The 21,919-nt window shown below is 63.0% G+C and overlaps 3 protein-coding genes across 11 annotated transcripts in view; all 3 read left to right on the forward strand.

Annotated features, from left to right (window-relative positions):
* The window catches only part of GBF1 (golgi brefeldin A resistant guanine nucleotide exchange factor 1), a 101,921-nt gene extending 98,233 nt beyond the window's left edge, over positions 1-3,688 (forward strand). For 5 of the 6 annotated variants that reach the window (XM_084290422.1, XM_084290423.1, XM_084290424.1 and 2 more), the window contains 5 exons: positions 296-397; positions 947-1,060; positions 1,277-1,454; positions 1,648-1,785; positions 2,076-3,688. In XM_084290422.1, coding sequence (XP_084146548.1) covers positions 296-397; positions 947-1,060; positions 1,277-1,454; positions 1,648-1,785; positions 2,076-2,362 — 819 coding nt within the window. In that variant the 3' untranslated portion in view covers positions 2,363-3,688. The remainder of the gene's footprint in view (positions 1-295; positions 398-946; positions 1,061-1,276; positions 1,455-1,647; positions 1,786-2,075) is intronic. The other variant, XM_084290426.1, reaches the window with a different exon arrangement.
* A 3,215-nt stretch (positions 3,689-6,903) lies between these two features.
* Positions 6,904-11,338, forward strand: TMEM150A (transmembrane protein 150A). The gene is made up of 7 exons (XM_084290440.1): positions 6,904-7,108; positions 7,402-7,449; positions 9,262-9,333; positions 9,537-9,604; positions 9,769-9,896; positions 10,238-10,415; positions 10,722-11,338. The coding sequence occupies exons 1-7, from the start codon at positions 7,029-7,031 to the stop codon at positions 10,961-10,963; spliced, it is 816 nt and encodes a 271-aa protein (XP_084146566.1). The 5' UTR covers positions 6,904-7,028; the 3' UTR covers positions 10,964-11,338.
* A 335-nt stretch (positions 11,339-11,673) lies between these two features.
* On the forward strand, positions 11,674-21,407 carry NFKB2 (nuclear factor kappa B subunit 2). Of its 4 annotated transcripts, none has more exons than XM_084290431.1 (23): positions 11,674-11,729; positions 14,154-14,336; positions 15,150-15,228; positions 15,620-15,657; positions 15,744-15,842; positions 15,979-16,130; positions 16,657-16,763; positions 16,879-17,037; positions 17,305-17,409; positions 17,565-17,650; positions 17,768-17,906; positions 17,990-18,109; positions 18,193-18,375; positions 18,481-18,622; positions 18,783-18,897; positions 19,056-19,263; positions 19,350-19,519; positions 19,602-19,704; positions 19,793-20,025; positions 20,170-20,239; positions 20,325-20,497; positions 20,576-20,687; positions 20,770-21,407. In XM_084290431.1, exons 2-23 carry the CDS (start codon positions 14,286-14,288, stop codon positions 20,895-20,897), a joined length of 2,772 nt encoding a protein of 923 aa, XP_084146557.1. In that variant the 5' UTR covers positions 11,674-11,729; positions 14,154-14,285; the 3' UTR covers positions 20,898-21,407. The 4 variants fall into 4 exon arrangements, with proteins under 4 accessions (XP_084146557.1, XP_084146556.1, XP_084146559.1 ...); XM_084290430.1 differs by having other exon boundaries at positions 15,617-15,657; positions 20,770-21,406; XM_084290433.1 differs by lacking the exons at positions 11,674-11,729; positions 14,154-14,336 and adding an exon at positions 14,823-14,931 and having other exon boundaries at positions 20,770-21,406.
* The last annotated feature ends 512 nt before the right edge of the window (positions 21,408-21,919 follow it).

Genomic DNA, 21,919 nt, shown 5'->3' on the forward strand with positions numbered 1-21,919 from the left:
TATCAAATCTAAATATACCCTCTTTTTGTTTAAAGCCATTACTCATCCTATCACTACAGTCCCTGATAAAGAGCCCCCCCCCAGCTTTCCTGCAGGCCCCCTTTAGGCGTTAGAAAGATGTTATAAGGTCTCCCCGGAGCCTTCTCTTCTCCAGGCTGAAGTTTCCATCCCTAACTGCTTCTCCCACGCTCTTTGTCTAGAAACCAGTCCCAAAAGTTATCTCCTCATTTAAGGTTTCTCATGAAAATCTCATCAATCATTTTTCAACTAAAAATACTAGTGTCTGATCCAACAGGTGCTGTTTCCTCTGCTAACCAAGCTCCTCGAGAACATCAGTCCGGCTGATGTCGGTGGGATGGAAGAGACTAGGATGAGAGCCTCAACACTACTCTCCAAGGTGAGCTTGCTTCTGCTGTCTGAAAGCTCAAGGGAGAGCATGTGCATCAAGAGGACCAAACTGTTTGTTTCTCAGCATCTCCGACCTGGATGGGTGGCATTTTGCTAGTCTGATGGTCATCAGTGCTGCGCATCTCCACCACCTTCTCCTGCTGGGACTTGCCTTCTTTCCAGAACTGTCTCCATGATTCTGGGCTTCAGAAAAGCTGTCAGGAAGGAGTTGGTGACTTTACGAACAATGAAGTATTTCAGCTCAACATTAGTTGAAGGCAGTCTGTTCCAGTGGTGGAATGATGCATGTTGAAAGTAGAAGCCAGAAGGGCTGGAAGAACTGGTGATTTAGACTTGAGTGGTCTCAGGCAACAGAGACAAGACCCACTCCTCTGCTTATGCAGCTCAGAAGGGAGGCCCCTGGCATCCTTGGGTTTGGCTTGTGCATGCTCCTGGCCTACAACAAGGAGGGGGAATTTTGGATTTGCACAATAAGCTTGTCAAGCCTTGAGCAGCAGCCCTGATACTGCTTGTTGACAGTAGTTGTGTTCTTTTCTAGGTGTTCCTACAGCATCTTTCCCCGTTGCTCTCGCTGACCACTTTTGCTGCCCTGTGGCTGACAATCCTGGACTTCATGGACAAATACATGCATGCTGGCTCCAGTGACTTACTGGTAAGGTGCTGAAAGTGATGCTGCAGCACTTTGAGCAACCATTCATGGACTTTAACCTTTTAAGTCTTTTTTTTAGCCTTTTAACCCTTCCAAAACCATTTTGTTCCATGGTGTCTCCCTTTGGCCTGTTTCCATTGTGGCCCATCAGCTGTTTTGGGCCCTTCTTCATTCCTTTATGTCCCACCTCTGTGTCCTCAGGACTGTCTCTGATTACAGCTGGAGGCCATCCCAGAGTCTCTGAAGAATATGCTGCTTGTAATGGATACGGCTGGGATATTCCACAGTGCTGACTCACGGACGGGATACTCGGATCTCTGGGAGATCACCTGGGAGCGGATTGACTGCTTCTTACCTAGGCTTCGAGATGAGCTCTTCAAACAGACAGTCATCCAAGGTACAAGGGGATGAGAAACGTTAAAAGACAGGTCTTGGGCCCAGCGCCTGCACCTTGTGGAACCTAGCTGCCCTAGTGCCTGGATGGTGCTGAGATGATAGGGGCAGAGCTTGGCATGAGGAGGGCAAACGGAGGGTAGGCAAAAGGAGGGAGCAGGCTGGTGTGTGCTCTCACTGTTTGTTTGTTTTCCTAGATCCCGTCCCCAGCGTACCAATGGAGCAACATCCTCAGAAATCGATAGCATCTGCCCTGCCCCCTTCTCCTGTGGGGGATGTGAGGTCAGCCACCCACGCAGGACCTTTGGAGAAGCCCTGTGAAATGGGTGCCACTGGTGAGGCCATAGATTTGTTTTTCCTTGCTTTAGCATAATCTAGAGGGGCCAGTTGTCTTGTGCTGTTGATCCTGCTTCTAAATGGGTTGGTTGCGGCCTTCTTGCTGAGGTTACGGGGGGCAGAGGCTGGGGCAGAATGCCTGTGATTGGCACCTGCTTCTCAAGGCCCTTTGTGAAGGCACGTGGATGGGGAAAGTCTGAGAAGGTCCTTGAGCTGCCCCTTAGCCTGGCTTGGCTTGGCTTTCTCCAGGCCCATGTAAAGCTGTATTTTTGTCTCTTCCTTCTTGCAGAGTCTGAGAGAGCCACTGCACCTGCATCACCCAGCATCAGCACCTCTGCCTCTCCTCCTTTCACAGCATCAGCTCCAACCAAGGCAAGCCCCGCTGCAGACGTACCTCCTACAACAGCACAGCCACCGCTCATCCTGCAGCCCCTGGCCTCCCCCCTGCAGGTTGGGGTGCCGCCCATGACTCTGCCAATCATTCTCAATCCAGCCCTAATAGAAGCCACCTCTCCTGTTCCTCTCTTAGCTACTCCACGGCCCACTGACCCCATGACAACCTCTGAAGTCAATTAGCTTGAGGGTGTGCAAGAACTGTCCGCTGAGGAAGCTCTGGGTAGAGGATGCTGGCCAAACGTTCTCTGGTAGTGAGCATGTTTGTTTTAGAAGATGATGCTAACCTGAGCAGAAGGGCAGCTGCCGCAGTCCCCCGGAGCACATCACATTTGTTCCCTTCTTGTGGCAACTGCCCCCAAACCCCTGACTGCAGCCTTCTTGGTGTCCAGTTCCGCTGACCAGTTCCTTCCTGCCTTCACAATCTCAGGGACCAGGCGACTCCCCCACCCAGCAGCCTGGGACCAAGCTGCCACCACGTCATCTGGCGAAGAGGGAAAAATCCTTGCTGTAACACCAGAGAGGGGCAGCGCTACGAGACCGCCTCTCAGGTGGTTCAGTCCAGTCCCTGGACAATTCCCCAGCTGTTCCCTACCTTCCCTGCCCACGCTTCTGGTCGCACTGCTTTATTCGGGCTCTGGGCATGCCTGGGCTCAGCAGGTTGAGAATTTTGCCTAGGTGATTGCTTGCAGCGTAGTTCCCAGCTTGCGATGTAGGGCTTCTTGTCTGCTGTAGCCACATGCTTTCCTTCTGCAGCATGGATCACAGCAATCCCCTAACCAGGTAGGGAGCGGGGCAGCATGGTAGGCACAGCACTGCCTTCCCCACCTCGTCCTGCAAACATAATCAGGCTTTCTAGTTGGAGGGAGCAAATTCAAGGGCCCTGCCTAGTTAAGCAGATGAGAGGGAAAGGCAGAGCCCTGTGAGCTGAGAGCAGAGCACCGTGGCCATCTCTCAAACAGCATTTGGGGAGCTCCTCCCCTTGGGGTGCACAGCAGTGCCGTGTTTTCTACCACTTGCTGCATCGGCCTCTTAGTGTCCAGCCCCGGGGCTGCCCTCTCCTCTTCAGCTGGAGAAGATGCTGGGATCTGTGGCACCTGCTGCTAGGAGGAGCAGCTTTCTCTTGGAAGCTCCTGCCAAGATTGTACCCTTCTGCCTCTTCTGGTTGTTGGGTGCCCACCTCCTTCTCCACCTAGGGTGTTCCTGCAACTGAAGTCACCACAAGCCCCTGGTAGTCATTCCCGTGCTTCTGCCGTGCGGCAGGGGTGTCCTGCTCTTCCATCCCCTCGTGCCCAAAGCAGAGCTGGCTGCTTGGCAGGCACTGCGTCTCAGTTCTTCCTCCTCTAAATTGGTTGGCTAAACTCTCAGTAATACCAGCTTCAGAAATCCCACGGGTGACTGGGAGGGGCGTGGGCGCTGACTCCAACCCAGCGTGTGCTGTGCCGAGGGGAACCTAATGCTGGGGTGGCAGCACAGCCAGTGTACATACGGAGTAAATGGCTTACGAATCCAATGGACTTTTTACAGTGTAATAAATACATCCTGTAAATGAACGCTGCGGTGTTGCGCTCCTTTCCTGTTGTGGTTCCGTGGCCCAGAGCTCTGGGACAAGCGGAGAGGTTTCGTGTTAAGGGGCTGTGCTCTGCTCAGCCGGGAGGCTGCGGTAGAGGCTAAGCAGGAATGGTTCCCCCAAGGTCAAGGCAGAGCTGTAAGAACCAAGGCTGCTCTTGCTCTCGTGGCAGCACTTTGGTGTCAGCTGTAAGATCTCCGGTGTAATGGTGCGTGCTCATGCACAGCCAGGACTGAGGACAGAAATGAGGGCTGGAGAGCAGATGCCCTGCGGCATCGTGGCACGCAGCCAGAACAGAGACCTCGGTGACAGCCTGCCTCGCTTCAGAGAAAGGAGCCTTTTCCCTCTGATGAGGGAGAAATCCTCATTTCCTCTGACAGGACTCTGACTTGGTGAGGGCATGAGATCCCAGAGCCTTCCAGGGCTATCCCTGTGGGCAGCCACAGATACTTCCCTGCTGATATTTTCTGCTTTGTTGTGGCAAGACCCACACTGTGTCTTTAGAGCTGTGCGAGGCGCTGATGCCTTCCCTATCGGAAAGATTCCAGAGGATTCCTATGGGCTTAATAAGGAGTTTTAAAACTTCTGAGTTTGTTTGAATTTCGTGGTCAAAGGTCTGAGCATTGCGTAATGGAAATGTGATGCGCATGCTAGGAAAGCCCCGTTAATAAATCCTGGTTATCTTTCCCTGATTCTACCATTCCTTGAATACTTTTATTCCTGTAACCTTCCCTTCCTTACACTCCACTGCCAAAGCCGTGGCGTCCCTCCTGCCCTTAGACACCTTCCTTCATGCATTTGAGCCCTTGCCCTGCCTGCCCATGGTGCTGTGTCCAGCCCACCTCTCTGGCCTGAGTTTTCAAGGCTTGACTTCTATTTACAGCTCTGTTTTTCTAAGCTGTCTCCAAACCGCTTGCTGAAGCCTTTAGATGATTAACTCTTCATAAGCCATTGCTCAACTCTAAAGTGCTCTTATGTCAGCACTGCTGCCCTCTGATCCCTGGACAGTGCTTTGACTTCTTGGACTGCTGTCATTTACTGGCACAGCCCAGTTTTTCCTGTTGCCTTGAGATGTTTTGAGGATGCTGCATTTTAAACTTTGCAAACCCGATTTGTACCTAGATCCCTGCATCCCAACTCAGACAATCGTGGTGCAAAGCAAAAGCTACCCGAGGAAACTGCAGGAAATGGGACTGGAATGTAAAGAATGTAGGATGGAAAGACAAAATTGCACTTTAAACAGTTTCCACTAAAGTGCAAATAGGAATGGGCTGAAAAATAGAGAAATTCATTTCAGCGTTGTTTGGATTTTGCAAGAAAGAGGCTTCAAGTGTTACGGGAAAAAGAAAATTGTTTCAGTGTGAGCTCAGAGGAGATCAAGGATCGGCTGACAGGTAGCACTTGCTGTGTGATACATACAGTTTTATCGATCAGGTCTCCTGCCTTTTCTTTGTAACTCGAATTACACAACAGCCGTGCTGCCAGCGGCTGCTGGTGAGCAGGGGTGGTCACAGCCCTAGCATTCGAGTTCGTCCCAGCATCCACTTCTGCTAGACTTGGACTTCTTTCTCATTTTTACGGGTCTGACTCACTGTTGTTCCAGAGGATGCTGGACAGACATCACAGTAGTTTGGGTTTGCTTGCCTCTTGCTGTTCCAATGTACATCAAGAACTTCCGCAGCTGAAAGAGAGCAGGAATAAATGTCAGTAATCAGCATATGTCAATAGAAGGGCTTACTGTGGAGCTGGTGTTGTCCTCAGTATGAAGCCTTCTAACACGAGAAAGCCCTATTTAAAAGATAAGCTCTGGCTGAAAAATGTAAATTTGACGCTGAAAATGTAAATTTGTAAGTGCAGAATCTGAAGCAAGGCTGCTTTTGCTCGGATTCAGTATTAACAACAGAAAAAAAAAGGCCGTGTGCTAAGTGTACTCGGTGATTTCAGAGAGGAGTCATCCCAAAGTGACCCGGCTTTTCCCTCAGTACCTAGCTTCTTCCTGGAGAGGCCACCTGTGGAGCTCCATCGGGAAACCCGCTGGTGTTAGAGCCTGAAGCATCCTGAAAACGTGTCCCGCTCTGCTCCGCACCACCTGCGCATGCAAAGCAGCCCGCTTGGGTTTGCACTGCCCGTCCCATTGTCCAGGAACAATCCCAGCCCCACAAAGGCTGCTGGAGGCGGCAGCAGCTGCAGCACTGGCGCGGTGCCCGCCGCACTGGGCAGCATTGTTCCTGCCGCCACGACCACGGGGCCGGGAGCAAGGGTCGGGCCTGCTGTGCTCCGGCGGGCAGCGAGGCAAAGGCAGGTGAGGGAGCACGAGATGAGCTTGTGTGGCACTGTGTCCTGCAGCGAGAGGTGGGGGCAATGCCGTGCCACAGCGCAGGGAAAGACGCTGGGCCTTTGAGGAGCCCGCGTGGCTTCAGTTTTTTAGGGAGATCTCCAGGGACTACAAGTCCCAGTGTGCAGTACTGTGCCCGGGGTTGTATAACCTGAGCTGGGGGCAGCAGGGGGCCAGCGGCATGGCCTGGGAGTGTTGCTTTTCCTCTTCCCAGGGCCCAGGCCGGCGTGATGGTGCCTGCTGACTGCAGGAGGAGTGCGGGCGGCCGCAGGACCCGAGGGCCACCTGCACCCTTTGGCCGCACGGGAAGCTTTGGGACCCGCAGCCACATGCCCCTGGCTGCCGCAGGGCGGGCGGGGGTGTTGGGGCCGGGCTGCGGGCAGCAAAACGCGGCTGCTGCTCCCTCACCGCTGCCAGGGGAAGTCACGCTTCCTCTTCTGTGTTTAACTTTTCCCTTTCACACAAACAGAAAGCTCCCGGGGCAGCGGGGCTGGGGGGTGGCAGCCGCGCTGGGTGCCCGGCGAAGCGGGGTGCTCCGGGCGGGGCCGGGTCCAGCCACCCGGGGCCGGGTCCTGCCACCCGGGGCGCTGCCGGGGGCACGGGGGGGTCCCGGCCGTGGCCCCCCAGCCGCTGCCCGCCCCGGTGCCCCGCGGGGCCGCCGCCACGTGGCGCCCGGGGCCGGGCCGTGCCGGGCGAGCCGCGCTCCCCGCCGGGCGGGGCGGGCCCTGCGCCGAGCGGGACCCCCCCTGCCCCGGGGCGGAGCCGGCGCGTCCCTCCCGGCCCGTCCCGGCCCGTCCCGTCCCGTCCCGTCCCCCGGCCCCGGCCCCGGCCCCGGCCCCGCGGCGGGCGCTGCCCATGGGGAGCTGGGCCCGGCGGCCCGGCAGCAGGAGGCAGCGGGGAGGCTCCCCCGGCGGCCCCGCCGCCCGCCGCTAGCCCGCAGGGGCATGCCCGGCCCCGCCATGCCCGCCTGGGGGATCCTGCCCGTCACGCTGCCCGCATTCACCATCACCGGCATGTGGATCGTGTGAGTAGCGCCGGGGGTTCCGCGCACCGACCCCTGCCCGGCCGGCTGCCCGAGGGCGGCCCCGGCGGCACAAGGAGCCCCCGGTGCTGGGGGAGGCAGCGCAGCCCCTGCCCGGGGGAGGTGGGCGCAGAGGGGATGGGATGGGATGGGATGGGATGGGATGGGATGGGATGGGATGGGATGGGATGGGATGGGATGGGATGGGATGGGATGGGATGGGGTGCGGTGAGGGCAGCCCCCGCCGTGCCCCCATCCCGCAGGCACCGTGTAACGCCCGCTGTCATCTCCCCCAGGTACGCCATGGCGCTCTCCAACAACCACATCTGCCCCGTGCACAACTGGTAAGGTGCTGGGGGCGGGCAGGGCGGCGGGACCCCCCTTCAGCACCCCGCTGGCAGCGGGTACCGCTCCGTGCCTAACCCCTTGTCCTTCATCCGCGGGTGGTTTGGGGGAGCAAAGCCTCGTAGGGGCGAGCTGCCGGCGGGATTGGGCCCCGCGTCTGCGGAGCCTTGGGGATGGCAGAGCCGAGCAGAGCTGAGCAGAGCCGAGCAGAGCTACATCCACCCCCCCAGCAGCTCGTGTGCGGTCACCGCCGCTCCGGTGAGCTCACGCACGGCACCCAGGGAGAAGGGGGCCATTGAGTAAACGCTAAGCATGGAAAAAATCCAAAAATAAGTGGTCAGGGAATTACAGAGGGCCGAGTGTCTCTGTGGAAAAGGCCGGGACTCGCTTGCTGGAGACTTGAACCCTGGGCCCTGGCAGTGCCAGCAGGGCTGTGCGGCGGCACCCGGCTGTGCCCCGGGCTGGGAGGGAAGAGCTGTCCGCGCTCTCAGGAATTTCTTCTGCATGACTCTTGGCTTCTTGCGTCTCCTAAAAAATCTGCCCAGAAAATCCATGTTAGCTCAATTCTTGCTGGAGTGTTTGAAGGAGGGTAAAAAAAAAACAAAACAAGAAAAAACAACCCGCTGCCATTTCCTGTCTGATGGATTATTCTGTCCTGGGAAGAATGTGTTTGTCGGCGTTGTCTCTGTGGCATAAACAGACGTTAATGATGAATAATGCTTCCAAACTTTGGGCTGCTTGCTTTAAAAAAAAATAGAAAAATCCCAAACCAAACAACACCACAAGAGCAGCCCTTGAGGAGGCCGTGGGGCTCCACGCCTTGCTCGGGTTTCGCGGTTGGAAAACAAAGCCACCAGTAAACGAGGAGACTGAAAAAACAGCAGAGACCAGCCCAGCCCTTCCCGAAAAGTCCTGCTTAACCGTGCGATTGCTGAGCCGCTTCACTGGAGGCAGCCGACGGCTCGGCTCCACCAGGTGCCTTTGGCTCTGTGGCTGCCGGGTGGGGGTACCCTGGGCCGTGCCAGCCAGGGGTGCGCGGGTGATGCTGCAGTGACAGGTGATGGGCTCTTGCAGGACACCCAAAAACCCTTCTGTGATCGGGTGCTGGGAGAGCCAGGGCAGCTTCCCTGGGTGTCACGGCTCTGACCGTCCTGTCACCTTCCTCGCACCATGTCCTCAGCCTCACCCCTGCTGTGCCCCACTGCCAGGGGTTGGGGACAACAGCACCGCTCCCTCACGATGGTCCCGCAGGCTGGTGCTGTGTGGTGGTGCCCCAGGGGTGGTGACACTGCTGCTGAGGCCACCCAGGTGCCTCGGGCCACTTGGGAGGGCTCAGGGCCGCCGGCCAGCAGCCAGACCGCTGGGGATTTCCTCCCTTCCTTCCCACGTGTGCTCCGGGCAGCCCTGCCTCCCCTGGGGCAGCACAGCCCCCTTTCCAACACAGGGGTGTCACTGTGTGGCCTGGCCCCCCCTGTCCCCCAAAAGCGGAGCCATCCCTCCCCGTGGCAGCAGCCCGGTGGTGGCATGGAGGGGACGAGGGGCACATGAAGAGGCCCTGGGGCCAGCCTGGGTGGGCGCTGCGGGGTGCCCGTGCCCCTGGGACCCGTTTCCCACCCAGGTGCCACGTTCCCTGCAAGCCTGGAGCTGCCGGTGGCTGCGTGCCCGGCTCCACCCGCGCTGCCAGGGCTGGGAGCTGCATGTTCCTGCTCCCGCACCGGGGCTCCCCGTGGGCACCCAGGGCGTGATGTCCCCCCCGGGGACGGTGCTGCCCGGCTGCAGCCCCCCCCAGCCCATCCCTTTGCTCCCCGCAGGAATTACAACCAGTCGTGCGGCGTGGATGGCCCCGGCTCCTGCTGCACGCTGGATCACATCCCCCTCGTGAGGTGAGGAGCTGGTGGGTGGGCTGGGGGCCGGGCCGAACCCAGCCCCTCTCCTCCCCGGGAGCATGGAGCGGCGGAGGGCAGCCCCGGGGAGGGATGGGGACGAGCAGCGGGTGCTCGGGGTGTCCAGGAGCGGGCCCTGGGGAGGGTCCCGCACCCTGGTGCCCCCCGCTGAGGGCTGCCCCTGCCGTGCCTTGTCCCCACAGCAAGTGTGGCACCCTGCCTCCCGAGAGCTGCTTCTTCAGCCTCATCTGCAGCCTGGGCTCCTTCATGGGTAAGTGTGTGGCGCTGAGGGAGCGGGACGGGGCACTCGGCCTAGTGCCGGGCAGGGAGCGGGGCCCTGGGGTGCTGCAGGCACAGCGGTGGGCAGGGGTGGGCCTGGGGCTGGGGGGTCTCCATCCAGCCGTGTGTGATGGGCGCTGTGTCTCCGTCCCGCAGTCATCCTGGTGGGGCTGCTGAGGTACGCCCACGTCCTGGAGCGCGTGGGGCCGTCGCTGCTCAACACGCTGGGGCTGGCCACTGGCTGGCTCTGCGCCGCCGGCCTCACCATGGTCGGCAACTTCCAGGTGAGGCTTCTCCCGGGGCCGGGGCTGGTTTCGGCAGCAGGGTAACATGGGGCTGACACGGAGGTTGGAGGAGCTCAGGCGGTGGCAGGATTTGGGGTCGTTGTGTCGTTTCGTGCACGCCTCCACCCCGCCAGGCACCGCGCTTCCCCTGCATGTTTTATTTGCACACTCATCGTTTCAGGCCCGGATGAAGCAGCCGGTTTGGGTTTAGCACTTATCTCAGAAAGCAAACATTGCAGCACCTGCCTGCTGCTTTCCGCAGCGCTGGGCAGGGCCGGGGTGGCGCTGGCTGCCCCCTTGGTGGCCCTGCGGAGCTGCGAGCTGACGGCCTGTGCCCGCAGGTGGACCACGCCAAGGTGCTGCACTACATCGGAGCGGGGGTGGCCTTCCCCACCAGCATGCTGTTCGTCTTCCTGCAGTCCGTCCTCACCTACCGCATGGCCAAAACCCGCGGGCATTACTGGACGGGACACCTGCGTAGCATCCTCACCGCCGTGGCCTTCATCACCCTCGTCTTCAGTATCCTTTTCCCGGCCCTGCCAGCTGTGGGGAGGGCACTGGGGCGGGCAGGTTACGGTGGCCCTGGCCTGGCTGCCACCACCCTCAGGTGTTGGGGTGGGCTGTGGGAGCAGGTTGGCCCTTCATAGCCTCAGCTGCGCACCTCGCAAAGCAGAAGGGACACCTTATTTTTTTGTTTAAAGGTATTTTGAGCCCTGGGCAATGCAAAGTCCATCTGAATTACCTATAGCCTATGACACACAACCTGCAGTCCTCCTTGGGGTGGCTGGGGGCCGGCCGTGCTTTCCTTGACCGGGATGTGCTCAGGCGGTGTGTTCTTCATCCAGGAGAGCTTCGTGCTGCAGCACGTGGCCGCGCTGTGCGAGTGGATGTTCATCATCGACGTCCTGGTCTTCTACGGCACCTTCACCTTCGAGTTCGGGGCCATCTCCACGGACACCTTCCTGGTGCTGCTGAAAGCCAGCCGGGCCCCCAAAAGTTACAAAGGCGAGAGCAGCCTGCCCGGCACGGCCTGCATCCACGGCGCGGAGGGGCTGGCCATGGTGTGACCCGACGGGAGGCCGGCTGACGGTGGGGACCAGCGAGTGGGGCCCTGCCAGCTGCTCCCCACCCCGAATGTCTCCCAGACCCCGCGTGCCTCGGGGTGCACGTGCGTGTGCGTGCACACGCGGTGCTTGGTACGTGCCCCCCTGATCCAGGAGCTGCAGCCGGGCTCCTCCAGCAGCCCACAGCCCCCGGGGAACAGGGGCTGCCCCCCAAGGGCTGCTGGGGACGGGGTTGTCCCCTCTGCGTCCTTGGCTGTCGGAGACAATCATGCGGGGGGAGCACCCCGCTGGTGTGAGCCCGTCCTGGAGGCTGGTGGGAGCGGGGAGGGCGGTGAGTGAGTGCGTGCGAGTGTACATAGAGCTACGTATATATACGGATAGATGTATATACACACACAGAGCTGTTCCCTTGTCCCTCGCGAGGGGCATCGCTGCTGTGCGCGGGTTGTGCCCCCCGAGCTGCCCACCCGTGCGAACCCGGTGCGTGTAGCTGGACGAGGAGCGTGCTGGCTGTTACACATAACAGGTGTTCAAAACGCGCAGAAAAGCCCAGCCACGCCGTGAGGGGACTGCACAGCCACGGAGCGCGCTGCGGGGCCGCCCCCGGTGCCCCCCGGAGCCCCCCGGAGCCCCCCGGTGCGCGGGGCCGGGCGGGGCGCGGCGAGGGCCGGGAAGCCCCGGGGGGCGGGGCCGGGCCGGGACTTTCCCGGGCAGCGGCGGGAGCGGCGCCGAGCGGGGCTGGGGCCGGAGCCGAGCGGCGGGGGTAGGGGTAAGAAAGGGGCACGGGGAGGGGGAGGAGGGCCTGCGGGACCCCCGGGGGGCAGGCGGGGTTAGGGGTAGGGTTGGTCAGGGTCAGGGTCAGGGTCAGGGTTTGGTTAGGGTTAGGGGGAGCAGGGGGAGGTTGGAGGTGGCGGGGAGGGTGAGCGCGATGCTGGGCAGAGGGCGGCCGGGGCTGGTTTTCCTCTACCCGTGCCCCTGTGGCCCCGATCCCCGACTGCAGTGCCAGGAGGGTGCCGGTGCGTGGGGCAGCCCCATGGCTCTGCCCCACGGCCGGAGCGGCAGCGGTGCCACGGGCGGCGTGGGAGCACGGGGACAGGGGCAGCGAGGGCCCCGCCGGCACCCAGAGGGGGTTTTGGAGGATGTGCAGGCGCCCGAGTGGAGCAGATGGTTCATAACACAACAAAGCAGCTGATTTATGGGCCCCTAGAGGAGAAACACAGAAGATCAGTGGGTGGCTGGGGTTTGCCAGAACGAACTTGATAGCAGTGATGGGAGGAAAGGCACAGAGATACGTGCACAGAGATACGAGTGGTTTGGCGCGCCAGGGCGGGCTGCTGGAAGGCTGGGAGGGCTGCGGGGAGAGGGGATTCGTCCCTGCCACTCGTATGGGTCAGGGGATGGATTTCCAGGACAGGTCTCTGAACCAGGTCCCTGCAAGAAAGACCCCGCAGCCTTGTCAGCCACACAGTTGCTAACAAGTAGCTGTGGTGGAGCAGGGCCCAGGAATTGAGCAGAAAGCAGGCTTGGGAATTTAAGGCTGTAATTTGCAGGCATTAGGAGGCTCCTGGGGAAACAAAATGCACAGGGAATAGTGTTAGAGAGGAGCAGCCGGGTGGGTGGCTGGGGCATGATCCTGCTGCCTCGTGTATTTCTGGAGGGGCCCTTTCCCGTGGCTGCTAAACAGTCCTGGTGCAGCCAGCCAGATGGATGTTTCCCTGGTGCCTGCAGGGCACCAGCTCTGCGAGTCAGCTGGATGTCATGGGAGAAAAGAAAACAGCACCGGCATCGCTGGGTCACGTTCGGGGAGCTGCAGGCATGAAGCAGGGCTGTAACCCGCTGCGCTTGCCAGCAGCTGGCCCTTCGTGGGGGCAGCCTGGCACCAGGAGCCAGCTCGGCAGCGGGCTGCACCATCCGACCGGCAAGGGGCCGGTGCTGCTCGGGGCAGCGATGCCTGCAAAATCCATCCCGAGTCATAGGAACGTGGAGACATGGGGGAATCAGCCCAGCAAGGGGAGCCCGCAGCGTGTGGGTGATGGTGGATGTGAGCCCAGGGTCCAGAGGTGTGCCAGGGGGAACAGGAGGGGGAGGTGGGTTATCCTGTGGGATGTGCAGAGGGTAGAAACGCAGTGTGCTGTGCCCCCAGGTGAAAAGCAGCCTCTCCCTGGTTGTCCTGGGGGCCTGAAGGCACCCTGCCAAGCTCAGGAGGCAGCACTTATCTCAGAGCAGCGCTGCGTTGCCGCGGGCTCTTCCAGGAACAAGGAAACAGCGGTGCCCCTCCAGCTCTGCTCGGCGAGCAAGGTGTGCTTCCTCCGGCACGGCAGCCTGCAGGCACAGGGCACAGGGACAGACGGCTCCCGAGCGAGACCCAGCGCAGGCTGGGGACAGGCAGGCATGACCCCATGACGTTCCTGAGTCACGCTGTTTGCTGCAACAAGTGGAAGTGTGCAGGGCAGAGATGAGCGAGCTGCAAAACCCCCTCAAGGGATGGGGCTGAGGGCGCGGGAGAAAGGAGAGCTGCTGTGTGCAGGAGCCACAGTGCGTTCATCTCGAGGGTTTGCCTTGGGGTTCCCCCAAAGGGGCTTGGTGTTTAGGGTTAGAGGGGCTCCTCCTGGCACACTGGTGAAGGACATTTGTCCCCTCTTTCACCTCTCTGTGACATCTGCATCAACAGATCTGGAAGTGGGCTGAGGGTGCCCGGGTGGGATCTGGGCAGCAGGCAGCGCGTGGTGCTTCCCGCTGGCCTGCACCGGGTCACGTCTGTGCTCCCAGGCCTTGGGAACAGCCTGGGGAAGGTTTCCCCTTGCTTTGCAATGAGGTCCTGGCTTCCTCAGCCCCTGCACCCTGGGCCGAGCTGCTGCCTTGGCCCCATGCCATGGGCAGGAGCTGCTGGAGCTCAGCTGCACTCTTGCAGCCATGGGGAAAATCTCAGGCCCAGGGCCTCAGGGCAGCCCCTTTGGAGGGCTCGAGCGGCTGGAAAATCTCCTTGAAAAAGCTCTTTTCAGCTTCTGAAGAATATGAGTCACTCACGAGCTGAACAATCCCCTTCCTTCCCCTCTTCTCCCACACACCCAAAATCCCCTGAGCGGGACCTGCGGCAACCACTGCTTCAGAAATTCATGGTACGAGGGCACAGCGGAGTAAGATACTTTTTTTTTTTTTTCTTTTTTTTTTCTTTTAATTTTCCACTGCTCAGTGAGGAAAAGGAATGCGGAGAAAGAGAGCGTGCCCCGCTCCGCTCTGATCCTGCCCCTTCGCTAGAAGCCTCCGGTGCTTTCCCGCTGCCGGGCAGACCCCAACCCCGGCGGCCCCGTGCCTGGCAGTCCCCATGGCCATGCTGGGGCTGGACGGGCTGCTGAGGCCTGCCTCTTCCTCCGCGGTGAGTGGGGGGCTGGGGGGCTGCGGGTGCTGCTGTAGGGGAGATGCTCCCTCGGGGGGCTGCGGGGCGGCCGGAGGGGAAAGCGGGGATGGGGACGAGGCCGGCGGACACCCTGCAGCCTCGACGGGACGGGTGCAGGGGCTGTGATGTGAGCGGGGACGGGGTGCGGAGCAGCGGCAGAGCTCACCCCGCTGCCTGCCCGTGGCCCCCTGGGCCGGGGGGACCCCTCGGGGCAGCGCTTTGGGGCCAGCTCCCGCCTGGGGCTGGGGACTCGCGGGGCGCCCCGTCGGGACGGGCCGGGGCCGGGGCCGGGGCAGGGCCGGCACTAACAGCGCGGCCGCCTCGGCAGGGCACGGAGCGGCCCCGGGCTCCCGGGACGGCCGTCGGGGGCCGGGAGCCGGTGCCGGGCCGAGCCGCTCCGAGCCGTGCCGGTGCCGCTGGGCGGGGCGGTGACGCGCGGGGCCGTCATTTCCCGGCCCGGCGGGGTTTCTGGGGACTTTCCGGAGCGGCGGCGCCTTCCTGCGCCCGGCCCCGCTCCGCGCCCGCTCTGCCCGCAGCCCGGCCCCGCGCCGCCATGGACGAGCACTTCCAGCCCGTGAGTGAGCGCTGCCCGGGGACGGGGTGCTGTCCCGCTGTCTGTGCGCCCCGCTGTCTGTTTGTCCGTCCCGGGGTCACAGCAGGACGCGGGGGGGGGGGGGGGTTGGGGATAGGGGTTGTGCGCCCGCACGCCCCGCTCGGTGGGGAGGGTGCCGGGGTCTGTGTCCCCCCGCGGGCTGCAGCCCCCTGGGCTCACGCTCCCCTCCCCTCGCCCAGTGCCTGGATGGGATCGACTACGACGACTTCAATTTCGGCACCCACATGATGGAGCAGAAGGAGCCCCTGATGCAGACGGGTAAGGGACGTGTCCCCCCGGGGTCCCCGGCCATGCAGCGGGGTTTCCCGGCGGGCTGACTCACGCCGGGTGCTTCCCAGCAGCGCCGTGCACCCCATGTCCCCGATGTGGGCTGGCCGGGAATCCCTGCCCCGCGCTGGGATGGGGCTGGTCAGCCTGGCCCTGCCGCCAGGGAGCTGAGCTGGGGCTGTGCTGGGGGTCCCCGAGTGCCAGGGCATCCTGATGGCTGCTCCCAGCCAGGGGTTGGGGACCCTGGGGACCCCCGTGGGACAGACAGGGGTCACCTCGCTGCCAGCACCGTCCCCGTACCTCCAGCATCGGCACTGGGAGCGCACACGTGCTGGTTGCCCCGTGCTTCTCACCCCTGCCTCTCCTCTCTGTCCTCCAGTAGAAGGCCCCTACCTCATCATCATCGAGCAGCCGAAGCAGGTAAGGACGCGACCCGGGCAAGGGCAGGCAGAGCGCCAGGGGCACACCCCAGCGCCGTCGGTCTGACCGCCTCCGTGCTTCCACAGCGGGGCTTCCGATTTCGGTATGGCTGCGAGGGGCCGTCACACGGCGGGCTGCCGGGAGCGTCCAGCGAGAAGGGGCGCAAGACGTACCCCACCGTCAAGGTGAGTGCTGGGGGGAGTGGGGCTTTGGGGTGCACGCAGGGACCGGGAGGGGTGCCTGGAAGGGAGGATGTTAACGGGTATTGAGAAGCCCCAGCACTGGTGCTTGTAGCGTGCTTCATCTCCCTTCTCCCCGCAGATCTGCAACTACATAGGGATGGCCCGGATCGAGGTGGACCTGGTGACACACAGCGACCCTCCCCGCGTGCACGCCCACAGCCTGGTGGGCAAGCAGTGCAACGAGGCTGGCAACTGCGTGGCCATCGTGGGACCCAAGGACATGACTGCTCAGTACGTGCGGAGGGGACCCGGTGGGCTGGGGCGGCCTCCTGCTCCGTAGCCCTGTCGGGGGGCTCCTGCCCAGCTGGTGGCAGAGGCTGGAGCAGGCAGGCTCGTGTCTGGCCCAGCTGCTGTGTGCCCCAGCGCTGCTGTAGCCTGAGCAGCCTGGTTTGGGGAAGAAAGGGTGTTTTCCTCAGATCTCCTGCTGGAGTGGGACAGGAGGGGCAGGAGCTGTGTGCGCTCTGTTGCTGCACACAAAGTCCCTTGTAGGTCCCATAAATCCAACCCCTGCTGCTGGCTCAGCCTGGTCCCATGTGCATCCCTCTGCCCTCCAGCCCTCTCAGCTCCCCACTCTGGGCTGGTCACCTGCAGAGCCCTCTGCTCTGGGCTCCTCTCCTCCCCGCGGTGACGGCTCCTCTTTGCCCTGCACGCATTGAGCTGCTGCTGCCCCGCTGCCCTGTGCTGAGCTCTGCCAGCCCTCGGTGAGCCGCGTGCCCCAGGGCCGGCTGTGCGATGACAGCGGGCTCGTCTCCGCCAGGTTCAGCAACCTGGGAGTGCTGCACGTCACCAAGAAGAACATGATGGAGATCATGAAGGAGAAGCTGAAGCAGCAGAAGATCCGCAACAAGAATAGCCTGCTGACAGGTGGGGGCAGCCTGGGGCTGCGTGGGGCTGCGTGGAGCGGGGACCTGCTGTGGGGTGGCAGCTGCGGGGCTGGGCTGGGCACGGGGTCTGACGGCATCTCCCCCCGGCCCGGCAGAAGCCGAGCTGCGAGAGATCGAGCTGGAGGCGAAGGAGCTGAAGAAGGTGATGGACCTCAGCATCGTGCGGTTGCGCTTCACCGCCTACCTTCGTGACAGCAGCGGGAACTTCACGCTGGCCCTGCAGCCCGTCATCTCAGACCCCATCCACGACAGCAGTGAGTGCAGGGCCAGCTCCTGCTGGCGGGGAGTGGGAGGGGTGGGCTGCGTGGGTGCCGTGTTGGGCTGATGGATGCGGCTCTGCCATCCATCCCTGGGTGGCTTGGCTCTCATTGTAGCACAGTGACAAGGGGTGAACGGCTCCGTTTTGGCCAGCCCGGCCCCTGGGAACCCCAGTGCAGTGGGCAGGGGACAGGGCAGGATGGGTGGGGAGGTCATGGTTGCTCTGACACCACGGGGGCTGCCAACGCCTCTTTGCTCTGCAGAGTCCCCCGGAGCTTCCAACCTGAAGATCTCGCGGATGGATAAGACGGCCGGCTCGGTGCGGGGCGGGGATGAGGTCTACTTGCTGTGTGACAAGGTCCAGAAAGGTAAAAGGTGTCCCCTCCAGCTGCGACACCCTGCAGGGGCTGAGGCGGAATCGGTCCCAGCCCCAGGTCCCCGAGGTGGCCAGGCTGCGTGGCCGTGTACCCGGAGCGCCGCCAGGCAGTGAGACAGGCGGTGCCAGGCCCCTTTCCCCCCCCAGATGACATTGAGGTGCGCTTCTACGAGGATGACGAGAACGGCTGGCAGGCCTTTGGGGACTTCTCCCCCACGGACGTGCACAAGCAGGTGCGGGGAGATGGGGGGGCTCCGGTCGTGCCCCCGGGCGGGTGGGTGCCCCATGAGGTAGCCCCGTCACTGGCTCCAGGCAGGAGCGGGGCCAACGTCCCTCTTTGCTGCCCGCAGTACGCCATCGTCTTCCGCACGCCCCCCTACCACAAGCCCAAGATCGACCGTCCCGTCACCGTCTTCCTGCAGCTGAAGCGGAAGCGAGGGGGGGACGTGAGCGACTCGAAGCAGTTCACCTACTACCCCGTGGTGGAAGGTGAGCGCCGAGGGGTGGGTGCTCTCAGCACCGGGCCGGGTGTTCTCCCCCCGGCCCTGAACCTCCCTGGTCTCTCCCTGCAGATAAGGAGGAGGTGGAGAGGAAGCGCAAGAAAGTCCTGCCCCAGTTTCCCCAGCACTTTGGTGGGGGCTCGCACATGGGGGGAGCCGGCGGCGGCGCCGGGGGCTTTGGATCAGGAGGAGGTGAGTCAGGAATCCCTGCTCCCCGCTCCACCAGCCTAACCCTGACCCTAACCCTGACCCTGACCTGCCCCCCTGCCCCTCAGGTGGGAACCTCAGCTTCCCCTACTCGCCCGGGCTGACATACAACAGCATCTACTCGACCGGCCCGCACCCCGTGGGGGGGTACCAGGGTGGCGTGCAGATGAAGGCCCCCAGCGTGGACGGGGACGAGGGCGACAGGCAGGTGCCTACGGAGAGCATATACTGCAAGGAGCTGCAGAAGCACGGTAGGAGCAGAGAAGGGGCTGGGAGACCTGCCCTGGGGCAGAGGCCATGCCCGGAGAGGCGGCTGGCGGGGGTGCCCGGTGCTGATGTCCCGCTTCATGCTGCAGCCCAGGTCTGCCACCTCTGGATGCTGGCCCTGGCGCGCCGCAACGCTCACGCCCTGCTCGACTACTCGGTCACGGCAGACCCCCGCATGCTGCTGGCTGTCCAGAGGCACCTGGCTGCCTCGCAGGACGAGAACGGGGACACGTGAGTGTGCGGGGCGAGGGGCACACGGGTGGGACAGCACGAACCGTGCTGGCTGTCAGAGCCCGGCCCCGGGGGTGGCATTACAGGGCTGGGGGCAGCAGCTGGTGGGGAGGCCCTGGGGACACGGAGCTGGGACAAAGGCTGTCCTCTCTCCTTGCAGGCCTTTGCACCTTGCTATTATCCATGAGCAGACGGCTGTGATCAAGCAGCTGATCGACGTGGTCGTGAGCATCCCCAGCCCTCAGATCATCAACATCACCAACAACCTGCAGCAGGTACGGGGCTTTTTGCGGAGGAGGGCTGAGGGGAGGGCCTCCCCTATCCAGGGCTGGTGCCTGCATCCAGGTGCTGGGGGCTGCTGCCCGCTGCCCGGGCTGTGTGTGAGGGGTGCCGGGATGGGACCAGCGCTGGTGACGGCTGCCCCTGTCCGCAGACGCCGCTGCACTTGGCCGTCATCACCAAGCAGCCCCAGGTGGTGCAGCTCCTGCTGCAAGCCCGTGCAGACCCCACCTTGCTGGACCGCTACGGCAATTCCCTGCTGCACCTGGCGCTCCACACGGGCGACGAAGAGATGGTGAGGACGCTGCTGGCCCACCTGGGTACGGCTGCCCCCTACCTGCTGCGCCTGCCCAACTTCTATGGTGAGCGGGGCTGGGGGACGAAGGGCCAGGGTGGGGATGGGGCCCGGTGTGGCTGGCGGGGTGCTGAGCCTCTCCCCCTGCCCCAGGCCTCCTGCCCGTGCACCTGGCCGTGAAGGCGAAGAGCCCGGCCTGCCTGGACCTGCTGGTCAGGAAGGGGGCGGATGTGAACGCCACGGAGATGCAGTGCGGGAGGACCCCGCTGCACCTGGCCGTGGAGATGGAGAACCTCAACATGGCCACACACCTGGTGAAGAAGGTAGGGGGCCGCCTCCTCACTGCAGGGCTGGGGAAGCAGGGCCGGGGGGCCCATCCTCACGGCCTCGCGCCTTTCTCCATAGCTGGGAGCAGACGTCAACAGCCGGACCTTCGCTGGGAACACCCCCCTGCACCTGGCGGCCGGCCTGGGCTCCCCCACGCTCACCAAGCTGCTCCTCAAAGCAGGTACGGTGCCAACCCTCCCCTCCTGCCCACGGGTGGTGGGAGCAGCCCCTGCCCTGTTCGGGGGGACTCAGCCACCCCTCGCCCACAGGGGCCGATGTGCTGAACGAGAACGACGAGCCCATCAGCCCCTCCTCGTCGGAGGCGAGCAGCGACACAGATGCCGACCCCGAGGAGCAGGAGGTGGGCATGGAGCTGGGGGAGCCGTCCCCGGCCACGCCGCCTGCCCCCAGCCCCCAGCCCGACCCTGAGCAGGAGCAGGAGGAGACAGGGCCCCGACCGCGCCGCTGCCACACGCCGCTGGACCTGACCCGCAGCCAGAAGGTGCACGGGGGGCACAGCGTGGGGTGGGGGCATTTCCATGGGGTACACAGCGTGGGGTGGGGGCCGCCCCTCCACGTCCCAGGGAGCTGGGATATGTTGTTTGGTGTTCGGGGTGATGCTCATGTCCGTGTGTGTGTCCCGCAGGTGCGGGACATCCTGCTGCAAGCCTCCCAGCCGGGCCCCGAGGCGGAGCTGCCCGCTGCCCCCCGTGCAGGTGAGCAGCCCCTCTGCCCTGCAGGGCAGGACCAGGGCTGGCCGCGGGGACGGGCAGCGTGTGACGGAGCTGTGTGTCCCCACAGGGAACGTCCTGTCCCTGGACAATGACGCGCTGCAGGGCTTGGAGCAGCTGCTGAACCAGGACAGCAGCGGGTCCGACTGGATGGAGCTGGCCAAGCGGCTGGGGCTCTGCAGCCTGGTGGAGACCTACAAGGACACCCCCTCGCCCAGCGTCAGCCTGCTGCGCAGCTACGAGGTCAGTGCCTGGCCGGGGTGCCCCGTCCTCCTCCCGGCCCCACCGCGTCCCTCCCCGCTCACTGTTTTCTCCCCGCAGCTGGCCGGGGGCAGCCTGGGGGGGCTGCTGGAGGCGTTGGACTCCATGGGGCTGCGCAAGGCCGTCAGGATGCTGCGCAAAACCGAGTCGCAGGAGAAGCTGCAGAGCACAGGTATGGGGGGTGCAGGGATGGGGGGAGGGCCCCGCTGCCCCCCCAGCCTCTCCCCCCTGACCGCCCCGGGCTTGCCTTGCAGAGATGAAGGAGGATAGCGCCTACGGCAGCGAGTCGGTGGAGGAGGAGCAGGTGCCTGCCCTGGCCCTGAAGCCAGGGCCGGTGGCAGCCGGCGAGCTGCCCCACAGCCAGCAGCAGCAGGTGCACTGAGGGGCCGGGGGGGCCGTGCTGCCCCCCGCCCTGCCCACCCCATCCCACACAAGTGCCTTCTGGACTGGGAGCCCACGCCGCAGCCCCGGCTGCCTGGACGCTCGGGGGCGGGATGCAGCCTGCCCCGGCCCCTCTCTGCTCTTATTTAACAGTCCCTCTCTGGCCTGGTGAATAAAGGGACGCGGTTTCCATTAGCCTCAGCCAGCTGTGTCTCTGCCGCCAGGCGGCGAGGCAGGGCCCTGCCCGTGGCCCCGGGGCGGGCAGCCTGGCTGCGGGCCCCTCAGCAGCCCCTGGAGCCTCGGCTGTCCCCAGCGTCACCCCTGGGGGAAAAACCACAGCACACGCAAGAACTGAAGAGCAAGTTTTACTTCAGTAACCGACAGAAGAAGCTGTACAAAGGTTTTTTTCCCCCTCCCCGAGCCGCCTGGGGCAGGGGTGGATTTTTCTTTTTTTTTCTTTTCTTTTCTTTTTTTTTTTTTTTTTTTTTTTTTGCAATAGACTCAAAAGAGCAGAATAAAAAGTTTGACACATTCGCAAAGTCAGTGCTGAAAACAGCCGGGTCCCGTGCGGCCAGGAACAGCGTGTGTTTGCAGCCCCTACCCTCAGCCCTTCTGCTGGCCCTGGCTCTGGACCCCTCCGCTTGCACCCTCAGCACTCCTGCAGCCACGCCTGAGCACCAGCACCCGCTGCTGACCTGCACCCTCCAGCCCTGCTCACCCTGCTGCCAGCCTGGGGACGGACAGACCCCGCGGCTGAAGGATGGGCTGCAGCCACTGCTCCTCCTCTAGCTCAGGACCTCACAGCTCTCCCCACTCGTCGGACCAGCACTCAGTGCTGCAGCCTCCAAGGCCCCCGCGATGCTTTGGAGCAGTGGCAGTGGAAGGAAAGCCCCTGTCCCTGATCCCACTGGCACAGTGCACCCCTCACACCGCAGCCACGGGGTATGCTCAGACTGGGGCTGTGCCCATGTTTGCCAAGCATGCAGCCAGCGGTGCCTGCAGGGCTGGCTCTCTCCAGGAAGG

Source organism: Netta rufina (assembly GCF_964035555.1).
Source record: "Netta rufina genome assembly, chromosome: 7".
Classification (NCBI taxonomy): Eukaryota; Metazoa; Chordata; class Aves; order Anseriformes; family Anatidae; genus Netta; species Netta rufina.

Coding starts and splice junctions, on each gene's coding strand:
- NFKB2 (XM_084290430.1), top strand. CDS start 14,286: ATGGCCATGCTGGGGCTGGACGGGCTGCTGAGGCCTGCCTCTTCCTCC. Junction 15,843..15,978: donor AGACGTACCCCACCGTCAAG/GTGAGTGCTGGG, acceptor TTCTCCCCGCAG/ATCTGCAACTACATAGGGAT. Junction 16,764..16,878: donor CAAGAATAGCCTGCTGACAG/GTGGGGGCAGCC, acceptor CCGGCCCGGCAG/AAGCCGAGCTGCGAGAGATC.
- TMEM150A (XM_084290440.1), top strand. CDS start 7,029: ATGCCCGGCCCCGCCATGCCCGCCTGGGGGATCCTGCCCGTCACGCTG. Junction 7,109..7,401: donor ATCACCGGCATGTGGATCGT/GTGAGTAGCGCC, acceptor CATCTCCCCCAG/GTACGCCATGGCGCTCTCCA. Junction 9,897..10,237: donor CCATGGTCGGCAACTTCCAG/GTGAGGCTTCTC, acceptor CTGTGCCCGCAG/GTGGACCACGCCAAGGTGCT.